This window comes from Pleurodeles waltl, chromosome 11, assembly GCF_031143425.1.
Source record: "Pleurodeles waltl isolate 20211129_DDA chromosome 11, aPleWal1.hap1.20221129, whole genome shotgun sequence".
Taxonomy (NCBI): Eukaryota; Metazoa; Chordata; class Amphibia; order Caudata; family Salamandridae; genus Pleurodeles; species Pleurodeles waltl.
The window spans coordinates 680,747,710-680,764,776 of NC_090450.1; the positions used below are offsets into that span (position 1 = coordinate 680,747,710).

At 44.1% G+C, this 17,067-nt stretch overlaps 1 protein-coding gene across 1 annotated transcript in view; it reads left to right on the top strand.

Moving 5' to 3' along the window:
• ANTXR1 (ANTXR cell adhesion molecule 1) overlaps nt 1-17,067 on the top strand; it is a 398,881-nt gene that overhangs the window by 359,269 nt on the left and 22,545 nt on the right. The window contains exon 17 of the mRNA XM_069214185.1: nt 4,574-4,654. Within this exon, the coding sequence (XP_069070286.1) occupies nt 4,574-4,654 (81 nt within the window). The remainder of the gene's footprint in view (nt 1-4,573; nt 4,655-17,067) is intronic.

Consider the following 17,067-nt stretch of genomic DNA (forward strand, 5'->3'; position numbering starts at 1 on the left):
AATGAAAGATAATCTAATTATTCTGCTATAGGATTTACTACTGAGCAGCATGTATAGGTTCAGACACGAGTAGCACAGTGTACGTTTCATATTGACCTAGGTGTAAACATCAACTCCTCGACACCCTTCAGCTGTCGTATCGACTGTGGTAGAGGATACTGAGGTCCTTCACGACTGTGGTGCAGAAGTGAGCTATACTGGTCGTGTGCCACAGACTGACATGTGGAAGCCATCCTGCTAACCACCACTTAGGAGAGAACAGTGACATACATGTCAACAATTCCTAACAACGAAGAGGGAGTTAGTGAAATAAAAACAATTCAGGGGTATTTATTTTCCCCATTGACTAATATTGTAATATAGACACATATAGGCAGGGGCACCTAAAATAAAGCCATTTTGGGCTTTAAAAATCAGGAGTCTTCTGCTTGAATCAGGTCTGTTGACATGTATGCGGTGGAACTCACCATGCTCCTGTTCTTCCAGATCCCCACCCAACCAAACTACACTTCCATAAAACATTCTTCTTGGGCCGGACACCAGGATATTCACAGTTTCTACAGCCAATTCATACCTAGACACAAGGGCTGGCACTTTAAAAATAGGGTGGAATTTTTGTTGAGGTCCTCAAACTGTAACATACTGAACCTGGGAACCTCACTCGGAATCTCCCATTCCAGCCTGTATCCGCACACCGAATAATGTTGTGCAAAAACAGAGAACTTATGGACACCAGCATTAGGAATCATATCTGACCTGGTCATTTCGTGCTGGCTTTTTTGGTCCAGTACAGGACTTTTTACCACTGCCATTTACCGACTGATTTGGTAAATAACTTTGGGACTGTTGCTGTGTTACGTACTGCGCTGGACTTCTCACCTCTGGATACCGGGTTGGCAAATACACCAAGTCTTCTACAGGTTCTGGATACTCCCAGATAAGGGCGACCCCTTCTGGTAGCCACGATGCCGCTTGACAGGCTACGCCAAAGCAGACCGTACCCTCCAGTAGGAGTCCCAGAGGGAAAAAACCCCAACACTGGGGAAAAAACCTCAAACAGGAACTCCTGAAGAAAAACAAGAAAAAACAGGACTAAACAACAGGAAACAAATATAGGCAAAAATCTCCCAAGGCAAGAGCAGGAACAAAGAACAGGCAAAAATCTTCCAAGGCAAAAAGCAGGAACAAAGAACAGGCAAAAATCTCCCAAGGCAAAAAGCAGGAACAAAGAACTGGAGCGAACAGCACATCCAGAAGGAAGTGTTTGCAACGCAAGGTGGAACAAGACTGACTGACTTATATACTGAGAAAAGGGAAGTGACATCACAGGAAAAGGAAAGGACACCATCTTGAATTGGGAAGAGCCCATAAATCAGTATAGGAAAAAGAAAGTAGTATAAAAGAAAAACAGAGCATGCTGGGACAAAAACACGAAGAAGACAAGATGGACACAACATGGACAGAGACAGGTAAAAAGACCAGACAAACCCACCAAAAACAAAAAGAAGAAAAAAGGGCTACAGTAAAGTGTAGCGCGACCGGGAGCGAAATATATGCTTCCCAGAATGTGTAGTAAAAAAACACGGGGAACGGCGCTCCGAGTATCGGTAGCGTGTTCCATCCGCGAGGACAGAAAGAGACGCCGCGTCTGAGCGCGGCGTTACATGCTGTAGGTTTGGGGTCAGGAGAGCAGAGGGAAAGTCACAGCAAGACAGTGGTGGGCAGAGCATTATCTGCTCCCCTGTGGTGCAGGAGGGGCGTGGGAGTGGCCCGGACTGTTCTATCTGCAGCCCCTGCTCAGAATTGCCACAGTTTCCCTGGGCGTGGAATGGCAACTGCTAAAACCAAGTTTAGTGTTTCCAAAATTTGGGATTGTCAGATCCGCAAAAACAAGGACAATTGTTGCTCAGAGTTGTTTCTTCCACTTCTGCCAGGATACTGCGCTGGCAACTGATAACGAGATCATATGTCTAGACCGGTAGTCATCGATTGGCTTAAGTTTGCACAAAATGGACTTCTAAAAAATTGTGTCTACTACTACACATTTGCATTCCGAACATCGCAACCCGACCAGCTAGAATATTTTGTTCTTTTGAAAATACTGTGTACCCATTACAGAATCGGTTGGGAACTCTTGCAGCCAATTGCAAGGCCTTATCCCTGCCCCATTGCCCCTCCTCTCACCCGTTTCACAACATTAGGGTTGTCACAGTTCGGCACGCGAGTGATTGAGTGTGTCCAGATGTGGCGCATGATGTTCACTCACTCCGAAGCCGGTACTGATCATGCCTATGGCAGCTGGATTTCTGACGTGGTTTTCATACACTTTTAATTCGCATGCACAAGTTAATTTTTCTAATCGCAGTACAATCGATCACATAGCAAAAACATGTCACCATGGATTCTGCTGTGTTTCAATCAGCTGGGGCACAACTAACAGTCTAAAACACTATCCTAAAATGCTTTATCTTTCAGGGTTTAAAGGTCTGCGAGCCAGTAAATCCATAGATAGAGCCGGAGCCGAGCCAGGGGTCTAGCCAGGCCCTCAGAGACCAGCAAAGCCAGTCAAAGATTTGGCATGCCACACAACAAACGCCATGTAAACATCTGATAAAGATTCTTTAAAATCCAAAGGAGAGCTTTTTACTTTTTCACTCTGGTACATTAGGTTGCATCACTGTATTGGGCGTTATTGATTCAAAGTAAAACAGTTTCTAAAGATTACACTAAGTTGAAGAATGCCCACCACCACCTGACAATGTTGCCACGAGAGAACAGACTCATTTGTCATGTGAAATTTATATATGGTAATATTATTTCATATGAAGCAACATTATACTTTATTAAATGACATGCAAGTGACTTTTTTTGTAAAGCAGACGTCCTGAACAGCATACTTCATTACTTCTAGAGCTCTCAGGTTTTGACAGTTAAGGAATATTAGGTACTGTGAAGTAAAGTGTTTTGCCTAAAGTCATTTAAAGTTGGTCAAATGTAAACACCGGGATTTGAGCCCAGGTCTTCTGGTTGCATGTTCTGCAACGCAGCCACTAAGTAATTATCTCCATCTATTTACAGTTTAACATTTAGGGTTCATTGTCTTTCGGGAGCTTAATAAACACATTGTGTTTTTAATAGAGCCGGCTAGCAAAATATACACTGGTCAGGTTAATGAGTCTTACACTAAATAATAAGTTACTTACATTTAGGAATGATCTTTCTGATGGATACTCTATTTAATCAGAGGCTCCTCGCCTTAGAATACTCTCCAGGTGCCAGAATGGATCAGGAAGAACGTTCTACACAGCAGTGCACCCATGTGCCACTAGGTGACCTATGCAGGTCTTTGATGACTGCCTACTGCCCCTAGGGGGACGGAGAGAAGCCACATATAAGAAACACCAATGCTTGCTTATGTAAGCTTCTTGTCTTTTCCCTTTCCATTCTCTCAGACACAGAACTAGAATATTTGTTGTTAACGGTATGCTGGATTCTTTGTTGGGACCTTTATAGATATTACAAATAGGCCACTCGGCAGAACAGAGTGGTGGGAGGGCAGTCAGGAATCTACACTTAGATAGAGTATCAACCTAAAAAAGCATTACCTAAGGCACAAAACTTGTTCTTCTGAAGGATATGTCACAATTATTCACCCTGAAATACATCCCAAATGAGTACCTCCCCCACCCTGCCCAAGTGTAGGATCTGTGGAGTGAACAGAGCCCAAAACATCTTATAGGACTGCACATGCAAAATACCCTTCCTAAAGCACCTGGCTGTCAAGGCTAATGTTCTTAGCAGTTGCACCTTTCAGTGTGTTTACTGGAGGTATTTTAATTTATATCATGTGCTGTAAAGTCTCCATCATTTGGCCCAATCTACGTCTGTTTCATTTACTTCTTATTCCCCATTTACTTCTGTTCAATACACTCTCTAACCCCATGCTCCTTTGTATACTGTCTGCCATTTCTTCATGCAAAGCTAAACAATATCACATTACTTTGTTAAGAGTGGTTGAAGGGCAGTGCATATCATTATTTCCGGGTAATGGCATTTCAGGTACATCAAAACCAGGAGCATGGTGCTTGTAATCACTGCCTTTAATGAAACCAGATGGAGAATAGTTTGTTATCACCACACTGACACCTCACTGAATACAGGAGAAGGGAAATTCATGATCACTGCACTCATGCATGCATCAGAAATATCAGTGGGACTCAATATCAAGAACAAAATATTTAAAATAAACTATCAAGAGGTAATTAAGTCTAGATTTTCTATACCTAACTTCACATAGATGTACCAACAAAGGTACATGTATCTTCAAGGTAAGTAGATGTGGAGTTAAGAATAGTACATTTATACTTCCCTGTACGCACTTAACTTTGTCCCTTGATGTTCTGTCCGCGATACTCTTGTACCACGATATTCTGGGATTTGATATTCACAGAACCTGTGAACGGGAAGAAAATCGAATATCTATGTTCATTGAAACTAGAGCCATTGAGAATATGTACTCACACTCACTGACAACCATTCTCTCAATCCCTGTCTCATTCTCCCTCGATTGCAGGGGAAGCTGGACGCCCTGTGGGTATTGCTGCGGAAGGGCTATGACCGTGTGTCTGTGATGCGCCCCCAACCCGGAGACAAGGTAAGACATCAGTTCTGTCAACTCGTTTGCCACGTGAGTGCCCTTTGTGTGCTTTGGGACACAAGGCTTCGGATGTCCTGAGAAAAGATAAAGGGAAAATTGACTTTTCATTCATATTGGACCATTCAACTGCGTCAGCAGTTCTCTTAAGCCTCGTGGGGCAGGTTGGTGCAAAACAGTAATCAAAATAAAAAATAGAATTAAACTACAAAGGGAATTGCTTAGAGCTCTCTGCCACTCCTAATTTCTAGTGGTGGCAGCTTGGTAAATTTTTATGAGTATTTTTTTCAGTTGGGCCATATCGACTCTATAGTAAAATGGTCCCCGTTAAAGCACTTTGGGTAAAAGTGGTGTAAATTAAAAAATAATATTGTATTAGTCATTGCTATTTCACAAGATACACATCGAATGGTTTATAACGATCAGTGGTTCTAATATCATCCAGTTCAGCAGAACTCATTTGTCAACTATTAAAAAATTCAAAACAATCTAAAACCCTCAACTGCGCTCCAATGCCACAAGTGGTACATTCCCTGTATAATTCTGTATGCGCCGAAATCTCAGATTACCTCCAAAACAAAACATAAACTATTAGATTGAAAGTCAAACCATAAGGAGGTTCAAACGTATCACCTTTTACTCAGGAATTTAATATACTTACAATTTAAGTTTTTATTGAAGCTTCTTGGCTTAAGAATACCTTTTCACAGGGTTGACCACTTCATCCTTCTTCAACAGTTGTAATTAGATGGCAGCCATGGAAAATACATATGACCCTTAGAACGTTTCGGCTTTGTTAATGCATGATTGGCGGTTTAATCTTTCCTCTGTTCCTTTTAAACTTTGGGCATCTAGGCTAGTGCCTAGGGTTAGGTCCCACCAAAGAGTTAGTTACATAAATGCTCCATCTGTTAATCCATCATTTCATCTGTCTGCATTCATAGATACTATCCGTCTAGATATATTTCTTTCTGTCCATCAGTCTTTCTGCCTACTTTTAAGGATGAAATGGTGAGCTAGCACTGCCAGGACTGTAACTTGTGTCCAGTTGGCTACACACATATTTGTGGAAGGGGCCCAAGATATTAGCCATGTTAATGTTGCACCACTTGAGGTTAGTCCTGGGGGGAGACTGGATCCCAAGCTATTTATCCTGGATACCACTCAACGTGGCCCTGCTATGTTTATGAACTGAGCCTTGTTTTGTTTATAAGGAACTGGCTGAGTATATCGGACTGGCAGTCCCATGAACTAGGCACAGAGAACGGTGTATAAGATGGCCTTTGGCACCCCTGTAAGCATTTTGGACACACAGTGAAATACCTGTTCTAGTTAGATGTAGTTTTGGACTATTTCCTTGGGAATTTAGTGACAAAGCCTGACGTACACTGGGTAGTCTAGGCTTGCACTCAGGACTGCTGAGAAACTAGGGCAGAAGAGAGGCAATCTAAATACATTTTATCTCTATCACTGCCATCTCCGCCCTTTCATCAGCAATTATTAAACTTCAAAAATAGTAAGATGTCGAGGAGCCAAGTTTGAATCTCCCAGCCAGCGAATACAATGGTTCAAAATAGTTTGATTGTTCACCTATGGGATATACAGAACATAAGATCACAGGTCCTTGCTTGGATCTATATCTCTGCCCCAGAAAGAGGAGGGATTTCCGATCTTATTGTCTATAATAATTATAACCGGTATACTTGTTAATGTAGATCTGTTTTGCGTTCTACATAAAACCTTTCACGTAACATTGAGTTGATTGTGAGTTGTTTACTGTGATGTGCTATATCCGAGTATCTAACCCACGTTCACCCCCCTAGAGTTAAGATATGACTGCTCGATTCCACTGTTACTGGAGAATCAAGTGGCCAGAATAACTTGGTTAGAAACTTGAAATGCACCAGGTCTTGCGGTCCTTTAAAATCACAATAAGAAAATCTGTACTCACACATAGGGGGTCATTCCGACCCCGCCGGGCGGAGACCGCCAAAAGACCGCACCGCGGTCAAATGACCGCGGCGGTCATTCTAACTTTCCCGCTGGGCCGGCGGGCGATCTCCAAAAGATCGCCCGCCGGCCCAGCGGGAAAGCCCCTGCAAAGAGGAAGCCGGCTCCGAATGGAGCCGGCGGATTTGCAGGGGTGCGACGGGTGCAGTGGCACCCGTCGCGATTTTCAGTGTCTGCAAAGCAGACACTGAAAATCTTTGTGGGGCCCTGTTAGGGGGCCCCTGCACTGCCCATGCCAGCGGCATGGGCAGTGCAGGGGCCCCCAGGGGCCCCACGACACCCGTTCCCGCCATCCTGTTCCTGGCGGTAAAAACCGCCAGGAACAGGATGGCGGGAAGGGGGTCGGAATCCCCATGGCGGCGCTGCAAGCAGCGCCGCCATTGAGGATTCCCTGGGCCAGGGGTAAACCGGCGGGAAACCGCTGGTTCCCCTTTTCTGACCGCGGTTTTACCGCCGCGGTCAGAATGGCCCAGGAAGCACCGCCAGCCTGTTGGCGGTGCTTCCGCGGTTGTTGGCCCTGGCGGTCGGTGACCGCCAGGGTCAGAATGACCCCCATAGTATGGCGTAACTACCAGGAGCGGCTGGCGGTACTTCTTAGGGAGGGGGCTGTGCAGCGCGGGGGGGATTATTTAAAAAAAAACTCTTACCTGGATTGTCGCTGCCACTGCCGCCACCACCACGCCACTCCTCTGCTGCAGGCACAGGCTCCCAGCCGGCCCTGCGGCCAATCGTGGTGCTGCTCAGAGGAGCATTAGGATTGGCTGGGAGTGCCCAGCCAGGGCAGTCCCAGGCATACTGGGAGCCTGTGCCTTTTCTCTCCAGCACGGCAACACAGTGCCGGGCTGAAGACAGCACAGCTTGCATGTGTGTTTCGCCAGCCTGAGACAGCCGGCCAAACATACATACGCAATGAGGGGGAGTGCCGAACAGAGCTCGTCATTCCCAATGGCCCACCACTTTACTACAAAACAATAATGAACTTAGTTTATTATTGTTTTGTAGTAAAAGGTTTGCAGCTACTGCTGCTGGTGGCGGGACAACGATCCTCCGCCAAGTTTGAATCTCCCAGCCAGCGAATACAATGGTTCAAAATAGTTTGATTGTTCACCTATGGGATATACAGAACATAAGACCGCCATGGAGGATTCCCTGGGCCAGGGGTAAACCGGCGGGAAACCGCTGGTTCCCCTTTTCTGACCGCGGTTTTACCGCCGCGGTCAGAATGGCCCAGGAAGCACCGCCAGCCTGTTGGCGGTGCTTCCGCGGTCGTTGGCCCTGGCGGTCGGTGACCGCCAGGGTCAGAATGACCCCCATAGTATGGCGTAACTACCAGGAGCGGCTGGCGGTACTTCTTAGGGAGGGGGCTGTGCAGCGCGGGGGGGATTATTTAAAAAAAAACTCTTACCTGGATTGTCGCTGCCACTGCCGCCACCACCACGCCACTCCTCTGCTGCAGGCACAGGCTCCCAGCCGGCCCTGCGGCCAATCGTGGTGCTGCTCAGAGGAGCATTAGGATTGGCTGGGAGTGCCCAGCCAGGGCAGTCCCAGGCATACTGGGAGCCTGTGCCTTTTCTCTCCAGCACGGCAACACAGTGCCGGGCTGAAGACAGCACAGCTTGCATGTGTGTTTCGCCAGCCTGAGACAGCCGGCCAAACATACATACGCAATGAGGGGGAGTGCCGAACAGAGCTCGTCATCCCCAATGGCCCACCACTTTACTACAAAACAATAATGAACTTAGTTTATTATTGATTTGTAGTAAAAGGTTTGCAGCTACTGCTGCTGGTGGCGGGACAACGATCCTCCGCTCAAACGGAGGAACCGTGCCTGGTAACTACTGATTTCCTCACCATCCAGTGCTTTGATCATGCTGACTTGGCTGGCTGACAATGCCCTCTGTAAAAAAAATAACTTTGCACTTGGCAAAGCATACAATGATTAGAAAAAGAAAAGAAGTTGCGGCTTACCACAATTCACAACTTTTCTCAACCCAACTAAAAATGTGAAGATTGATACTGTTGTACCAGCGTGTCTGTTGTAGGTGTGGTGATGACCCACAGTACTCACCAGATTTGCATGTCTTGCTGGGGTAAGACACACTCTGCCTCATGGTCAGTGGTTAATACTGGCTGTACCAAATGTTCCACGTCCCGCTGTTTTTTACGTGGTTGCCATCTTCTTTGTTTGTGGTGCCATGCTCAGCAGATCAAACTGCTCCATTTTCCTGGGCACAGTGACTGAATAAGTACAGAACTTGTTCGCTATAATTCTGCAAACGAACATTGCAGAATCCCAGTATGAGTTCTGCCTTTGGCCCAGTGAATACATTTCTGGTTTTTAGATTTCACCTAGGTAGCGCATACACTGTCTCGGTGAGATGTTTACATACAGTGGGCCTACAGCCCACCCATAGCTTACGATTTGTTAGCTTCAGCATCGCTCTAATTTCCTTCGTTCTTTTTTTTCACAGCATGTGAGCATCTTATCCTCTTCTTGAGTTTGGCACTCCCCTGGAGCATGGACCAAGTACTTGTGTCCATCCACTGCTCCAATTTTTGGAGCTACTTTTTTCTATGTATTGAAGCACTCCATATGAGTTCTTGAGTTTTCAGTCATTCTCCCATATACTCATCCATGTAGCTTCTATTCCCTCCCACCCATCCGCCTTTCATATTGCTTCTTTTCCTTCCCACCCCACACCCTGTACCACCCCTTTATTCTATGCCACCGCACTCTACACCACTGCACTCTATTCTGTGCTACTCTACTATACACCACTGCACTCTCCACCACTCTACTCAATGCCACTGCACTCAACTGTGTGCCACTCTACTCTAGGCCACTATACTCTACACTACTACACTCTACGCTGTGCCACTCTGCACCACTCCATTCCATGCCACTGCACTTTCTACCACTTTATTTAAATGATACTATTCTTCACCACTCTACTCTACCTCACTGCACAAACACCGCTCTACTCTGCTCTGCACCACTCTAAGCCACGGCACTGTACACCACTCCACTCTGTGTCACTGCACTTTACACCATTGTACTATAATCTACTGCACTCAGCACCAGTGCATTCTGTGCCATTGCTCTCTACTCTGTACCACTGCACTCTACTCTGTACCACTGCACTGTCCAGCACTGCAGTCTATGCCACTCTACTCTGTACTGCTCTACTCTATGCCACTGCACACCACTCTATGCCACTCCACTCAATGCCACTGTGCTGCTCTACTCTATGCCATGCCACCCAACTCCATATAGTGCCACTCTATCCCACTCCACAAAAGGCCATTCCATTCTACTCCACTCTACTCTGCCCCACTTCACTCTACACCACTCTACACCATTCTAACCCACTCTACACCACTCTACGCCATGCCACTCCACTCTATGCCACTCAATGTTCACCACTCTAGTCTAATCTACTCCACTCTACATCATTTTACTCAACTCTACTCTTTGCCAAGCCACTCTACAGCACTGTACTCTATACTACTTTACTGTACACCACTTTACTCTATTCAACTCTACTATACACCACTTCACTCTATTCTACATCACTCCACTCTACTCCACTCCACTCTATTCTGTGCCACTCCACTGTACCCCACTCTACACCACTCAACACTACTCCACTCCACACTATGCCACGCTAGTCCACATCACTCTACTCTACTCCTCTCCACGCTGCTGCACAACATGGTTAAAGACATTGGCAAAGTCAATAGCTCTTGCATAGGTGAAACCTATTGGCTTTGACAATGTTTGTTCTTTTTGCTAGAGGACCATTTCATCATGGCTGCAGTAGCAATGCAGTGTGTGGTGGGGTGACAGTGTTGGGGGGGGCGCGTGGCTATGTTGGGACAGTCCTCCAACAGATATTGTTCTACTCATTCTTGTGCCGCCCCACCAAATGACAGCTGCATTCAGCAAACAGACACTGGCCTCTCAGCATGAGAAGAGCGATGTTCCCATTTGCATTTCACATTTTACTTACTCTTAAATTCCCTAAAAATATTTTACTTTTTCAGGATGTTGTGTTTCTGTATTTGTATTCATGCCTCATATACTGGTGTATAGTGTGTACTGAGAAAAGAGCTTCCTCTACATATCTGTGTTAGTTCATGTTGTGGGTGAGTGTTTTTAGTGGGCCATAACTGAAAGCTGTGGGGTTCAGGCCGAAGGCAGAGACAGTTGCTCACAGTGCCCATCAATGGATCATTAACGCTTACAGAATACATATTCATCCAATTCTTGGCCTCTCTGCAGAGCACACATAGAAATGATCAGGTGTGCCAATTGTAAATGATTCTATGCAGAAGTGTATGAAGGACATAATGTACACAATTGTCAAAATATTGCTACAGCAAAAGTTAATGAAAAGTCAGTACTTACTTCGCCATGCACTGCTAATTACCCTACAAATGACGGCACTCATGGCATCTTTGATAACATCATTGATAATATAAATGTAATGTTTGCAATAACAATTTTAATAACAACAAAATGTTTCTCCATCTCCATTTCTCTCCTCTTTTCATTCACACCTCATGTTTCTCACCTGTTGCCCTGTCTTAACCACCCATATCTATGAAGCCAGAAATCCCAGATGCACCTGGAGCCAGCATGCTAATACAGTCTTGCAAATTAGGAAGCAGTCATCTTGTGGCCCGTGACTATTACCCTCTGTGAATTATAGAAGGCCTTTACTAGGCTGATGTTTAGAAGTGTCCTTATCAGAAGATTTCTCTTGGAGGGCACCAGTGAGTTTTTGTGATAATGCATTCAGAACCCAAGATTGTATAGGGTCTTTAAGGTAGATATTAAACGAGGCTCTTCTTCTTCCCTTGAGCAGCTCTGATTAGGTAATCAGCCATATGCCGATAGTAGTAGTAGACCTTTTTGTATATGTAGAAAGGCTGCCACCCAAGTGAGGATCTTGATAAAGACCACTGGGGCTGCATTAAGGCCAAATAACAGTGTCCTATACTGCTGGTAGTTTTGATTTCTCACCTTGAACTGCAGTTGCATTCTGTGTTCCTACTGGAGCAGTAAAAGGAAGGTCGTGTCCCATAAATTTATCAACAACAACCTGTTATTGTTCTGCTGTTCTTAAGCAGCTAGTATATATGCCATAGTTAGCATTTTGTACCTCTGCAAGCTTGATACTTGTTCAGAATGTAAAGATCTAAAAAGCCAGGATCTGCCATTTCCATTACAAAATTGTATCCCTGCCTTCTTTCTTGGTCTGCCTCCTCTATTGCTCCTAGAAGAAGTATCCTCTCAATATGCTTGGCTTAATGTCAGCATTGCAGCATAAGCTACCACGAAATGAAGTAAGATGAGAGGAAGAGAAAAACAAAGATCAAAATTCCAAGCGCATATTGGCAGCAACTCAGCATTAGGAAATCACTGAGGATGAGTGAAAGAAGGGAACTGCCATGCGTACAGTTATATACATGGACCTGGGGCGTGCGGCGTATGATGCACGTATGCGTGCATGATACTGTTACATAGATCTATGACTTAATACCTTTTGAAGCATTTTCTGGCCCCAGAAAATAGGTCGCATTGTACCAAATTGTTTGCTAATGAGAAGGAGCCTGTCCTCATTCTTGAAAATATAAAACAGGAAATTAAATGGCACGAGCCTCATATTTGCTCTGCTTATCATCATTATTACAAATGAAGTACAGTTCATTAGGCTGCACTCCATCGATTCTTTATCGAGGTGCAAAACAGGTTAGTAAAACACTGCATTAAAAACTAAAATTGATAACTAAAATGTGCAGTCGCACACCATAGTACAGCCGGCCAGTTAAAGTTTTATCCATGCTGGATAATTTACCAAGTAAAGTGGAGTGAGGTATCTAACGTGGAGATGAAGATGGATGCCGAGAAGGCAGCTCCTTTGTTGTAAATCCCTGATGTGAGGTTTCATCCAGGAACAGCTAAGTGCACAGATGATGTAGGACAATCAGAGAATGGAGAACTTGGCCCTGACCTCTCTTGGAAGGCCCGTTGATGCTCGTAGGCCATCTTTTTCTATGGCCCTAATGCTGAACCTGCTGCGGCGTGTGATGTGGCATATGGCACCTTCTGTTGTTGCCTCCATGTTGCAGTAAATCCCCGCTTCTGCCAAAGCATGTGTCTCCCCTCCATCTACGCTGGATGTGCTACACATACTGGATTACACAACTGTGTGGCCATACATTCATCTGCTTAATCTTTAGCCTTTGAGGCCTTTCAGTCATAGACCTTTAATGTGTTTGAATAGGCCCACTACTCCCCTGAATCAAAAATGTGAGCAGGGATAGTAGCCTTTTTAAAACTATTATTTTAATCTCATGAGGAATTTCTTCTACTCACCTCTCATAAGAAGCTATCAGGCGATAAAGCAATGTTAGGCATTGGCCATGTTACCTATTTGTTCAGCTTCTTGATAAGAGTAGTCTAACCAACTCTTGAAACATAATCTGCACAGAAGAAAGACTACTGATCTTCACTCTGATGAGCAAGGAAACAGATTTCATCTACTTTAGGAACAAAACAATCTCTAAAAGAAAGACTTGCACACCTTTCCATCTCAGCTGTAGTGATACACAAAAATGACCCTGACAAGCTTGTTATACCACTCTCTATTTGGTATAGCATTTGAATAATACATGTTATTCCTTACTCTGGTTTTTGTTGAGCTCAAGAGAAGCACTGTTTCCACCCACTTTGAGACTGGATTGGGAATTATGTCTAACGGTTAATGACTAAATATCCACCCTTGTCCAGCTAAACAATTTTCCCTCTTAGTAACTTACCTGGAGTTGACTGTTAATCGTTCACTGAAGTTGAAAAACTTGGCGTTGTCTTATGATATTATTTTTACACTCATCATATATTGTATGGGGAACAAAAGAAAAGTTGATTCCTCACACCTTGTGTTATTAAGAACAAGAATACAGCTCACCGAATTCACATTGAGATCAATTTTGGAATAACCTCTAAAATTAAGAATTGAAGATTCACAAAAGCCCAACTACAGAAACACTGCCTAGTTAGGAACCTGCACAGATTTAATTTGTAGCCATTCAGAACACAAGGGCCTTTAAACCTATTGCTCCTTAATGCACAACATTGCCTATGGTCACTTCAATGGGTGTCTCTCAATTTCAGTCTTTAACAATGGCAAAATCTTGTCCCAAGTAAATGAAGAGAATCTGGCCCTGTTTGATCTCCTCTTTCATTCTTGCAGTCGTCATTCATCTGCTCTTCTGTGTTTTCCTTCTGCCTTTCTTGCACTTATTCCCTCCATTCCTGATCTAACCATGACAGAACCTCAACTTCCTAATGGGCCACCAATTATACCAAAGGCATTAGCACTTATTTTGCCAACCTCAGAAAGATGAAAGGCAGAGTATTTTTATTGAGATTCAAATGAGCAACTGCAGTTCTTTGCAAAGGGCGCAATAAACAACCCTTTGGTGTATCTTACCCAAAAGAGTGAAAAGGAAAATACTGATTGCAAAGTAAATATACATGTTATTTGACCCAACTACTCCAAATCGAACCACTTCAGGAAATGACCTCGGCAACATCTCTTTACTTCAGGTTAGCTGTTTCAGCTAGACTCCCACGCTGCAACCCAGAGCTCCTACTCGTCTAGTAAATGGAGTTAGTTCTCAAGCACACTCGCCCAGATATCAGAAACGTATCATCAGCTCCACTGAGGGGAGACGGAGTTATCAGATAAATTCTGCGCCGAGATGGTATCTCTGCGAATGGAGAAGGGCCCAGGGCCTGATGCATAATCCTTAAACAAGAAAAAAAATAAGCGGCTGCCACATCTGGCACTCATTCAGACGGCTTTTTCCGCGAGTTTCCATTCCACTCTAGGGAGAACTGTAATAACAATTTCAGAAAAGTGATTATTGCAGTGTGTAAGAAGGATTTAGAGATCCCTTGGGGGCGCTGGTGGGGGGTGGAGTGCTTAATTTCTAAAAGAATGAGTGCCGGTGCCCTAAACTGTGCTACAAAGCCCCCGCCCAGTGCTGTTAAATGTATGCGACCTAAATACCAAGGGGCCGTAGTCTTGAACCCACCATATTCCCCTTTAGCATTCTTTTGGTGATTTTAAGTAAATTATCAAAATAATTGCACCATTTGACACCTAACTGTTAAGACACACTTTAAATTAGTGATATGAGTTTTATTTTAAGTATTACAATAGTTAATGAGAGGCGCCTCCCACAGCGTCCGTACCACCGATCGACTGCACCAACTACCTCCACCAACTGCCACCCACCGAATCCGCTTGCCCCACCATTCTATGAGGCCAGTGCGTGCTAACGTTCTACATTTTATGGTTGTGGAATATCACACATCTTCCCACAAATATTGTTTTAGGATACATTAACATTACAAAGTTTATAAAACATACCAATTTTTTGACGCGATAACAATCCTTACCTTAACATTCTGCAACATAGAATTGATACCTATAACCTTTCCACGTGGCTATAATTTCTATTACAAAACATATAATTACATTTCTTTTTTCTAAATGTTTAAATAGATATACAACACATATACTGTAGTGGACATATCCCATTACATAATTCTCTGAATAAGCTGGAAGTTTTCTCCCTCTTACTGTGCCTAGGCATGTTACTTCTCTGCACATGAAAAGTATTATCATTCACTTCCTCCAGTTACATCAGATTCAAAACTTCCTTCACTTCCCATCAAATATCCTTCACATTCCTTTTCATGTTCCTCATACAACCTGTCCGATTACACTCTCGCATTTGGCAGTGTGCGTGCACGCGTGCCAACATTCTACATGTTATGTTTGTGGAATACCACAGTAACCTTTCCTATAACATGTCTTCCCATACTGTCTACAAACATATGGATCCAGGAAATGATGCTACACTACCTGCCGGGCTTCTTCTCTTTACTAATAGGTATTTATGTTGCAAGACTTTGGGACACAAAAGTAGTTTGCAAGACCATGGGTCAAGAACGCTTGTTGCAACCAGACATATTTAAGTACAAAGAGCAAAATGAATTAAACACAGTTTAAATAGATACTGTTTTATATAATCCTCACACCCCAGCGCTCCATCTGGCTGAAAATTCAGATCAACCCGAATGATACACAGAATTATTGAACTTTGCTAATAGCAGATGCTCGTCTTAGTCCAATTATATTTCAAAAAGAGAGTCATGGCAGTACTGAGCTGATTCATCCTGAAGTCTTTACTTAGCATTAGAATCAGAAGTTATGGCTTCTCAAGTATGCAGCTTTAACAAGACCAAGAGTCAAGCACTTTCCCCTAGGCAACTCCATGGGAAGCTGGCACAATGGGTAGGGAAAGGCTATCTAATGAACAGTTGTATTAGAATCTAGCTTCAAAGTTGTCCTGCAACCACCACGTACATATAAACGAGTTGGGGGTTCCCCTCCAAATATCTCCATCACTAGCCAAGACCACAACCATCTAAAAACGGAGGATTCAAGTCATCCTCTTCAATAACCTCTCATGATCAGGGGTCAAGGCCTTACACGAAGCACATTCAAGCAGATGAGCAGGCAAGGTCTGTTTATTCATACATTTTAAAAATAGTTGGGAGCCAAGGCGTCTCCTTCAGCAATTTCCATTGTATTACAAGTCCAGGCCTCTCCTAGAAACCTCCATCTGGAATCGAAGAGTCTCTTCAAGCCTTTTCTAACTTACCAGGAGTCAAGCCATCTACTTCATACACCTCCATCAGGAGCTTGGGCCTCTCCTGCCCTCGCAAGCAGATCGGGAATAAAGGCTTCTGTCTCAAATATTTCCCTATTGGTGGAATATCAAGGACTCATATCCAGCCAACCTCGGACGTATTAGGATTTAAGTAATTGTTTGCAAATTTCTCCAGCATAATTAGAGGTTAAGTCTTCTTATCCAGGAGCTCCAGGAGGATATGCCAGGCCCCTTGTTCAACACTTCCATTTATAGGCAACTCATCTCTGCCAGGCCCCTCCAGTGGCATTAGGATTCAATTGTTATTGTCTATGTATCTAAAGCAGAATCAAAAATTGCATTGCTCACTCAGTGCACTCCAACGGAAGTAAAGGCATCTTCCCCAGGCTGTTCTTTCTGCCTGAGGAATTAGATCCTTTCTTCCAGCCATCTTTGGCATCTCCAGCAAGATCAAGAGCTTAAGCCTCTCAGTCATTACCAAGTGGACGAGAAGTAAATGTCTCTTTTCTTGCAAAGGTTTGCAATAGGAGCAGGAAAGATGCTCCGGCATCGATGACACAACAGACTCAGAAGTTGAGGTTTACCCTTCATGGATCTCTCTAAGGATTGGTCATCAAGGTCTCACTTCCTAAAGCTGCCAACAGGCTACG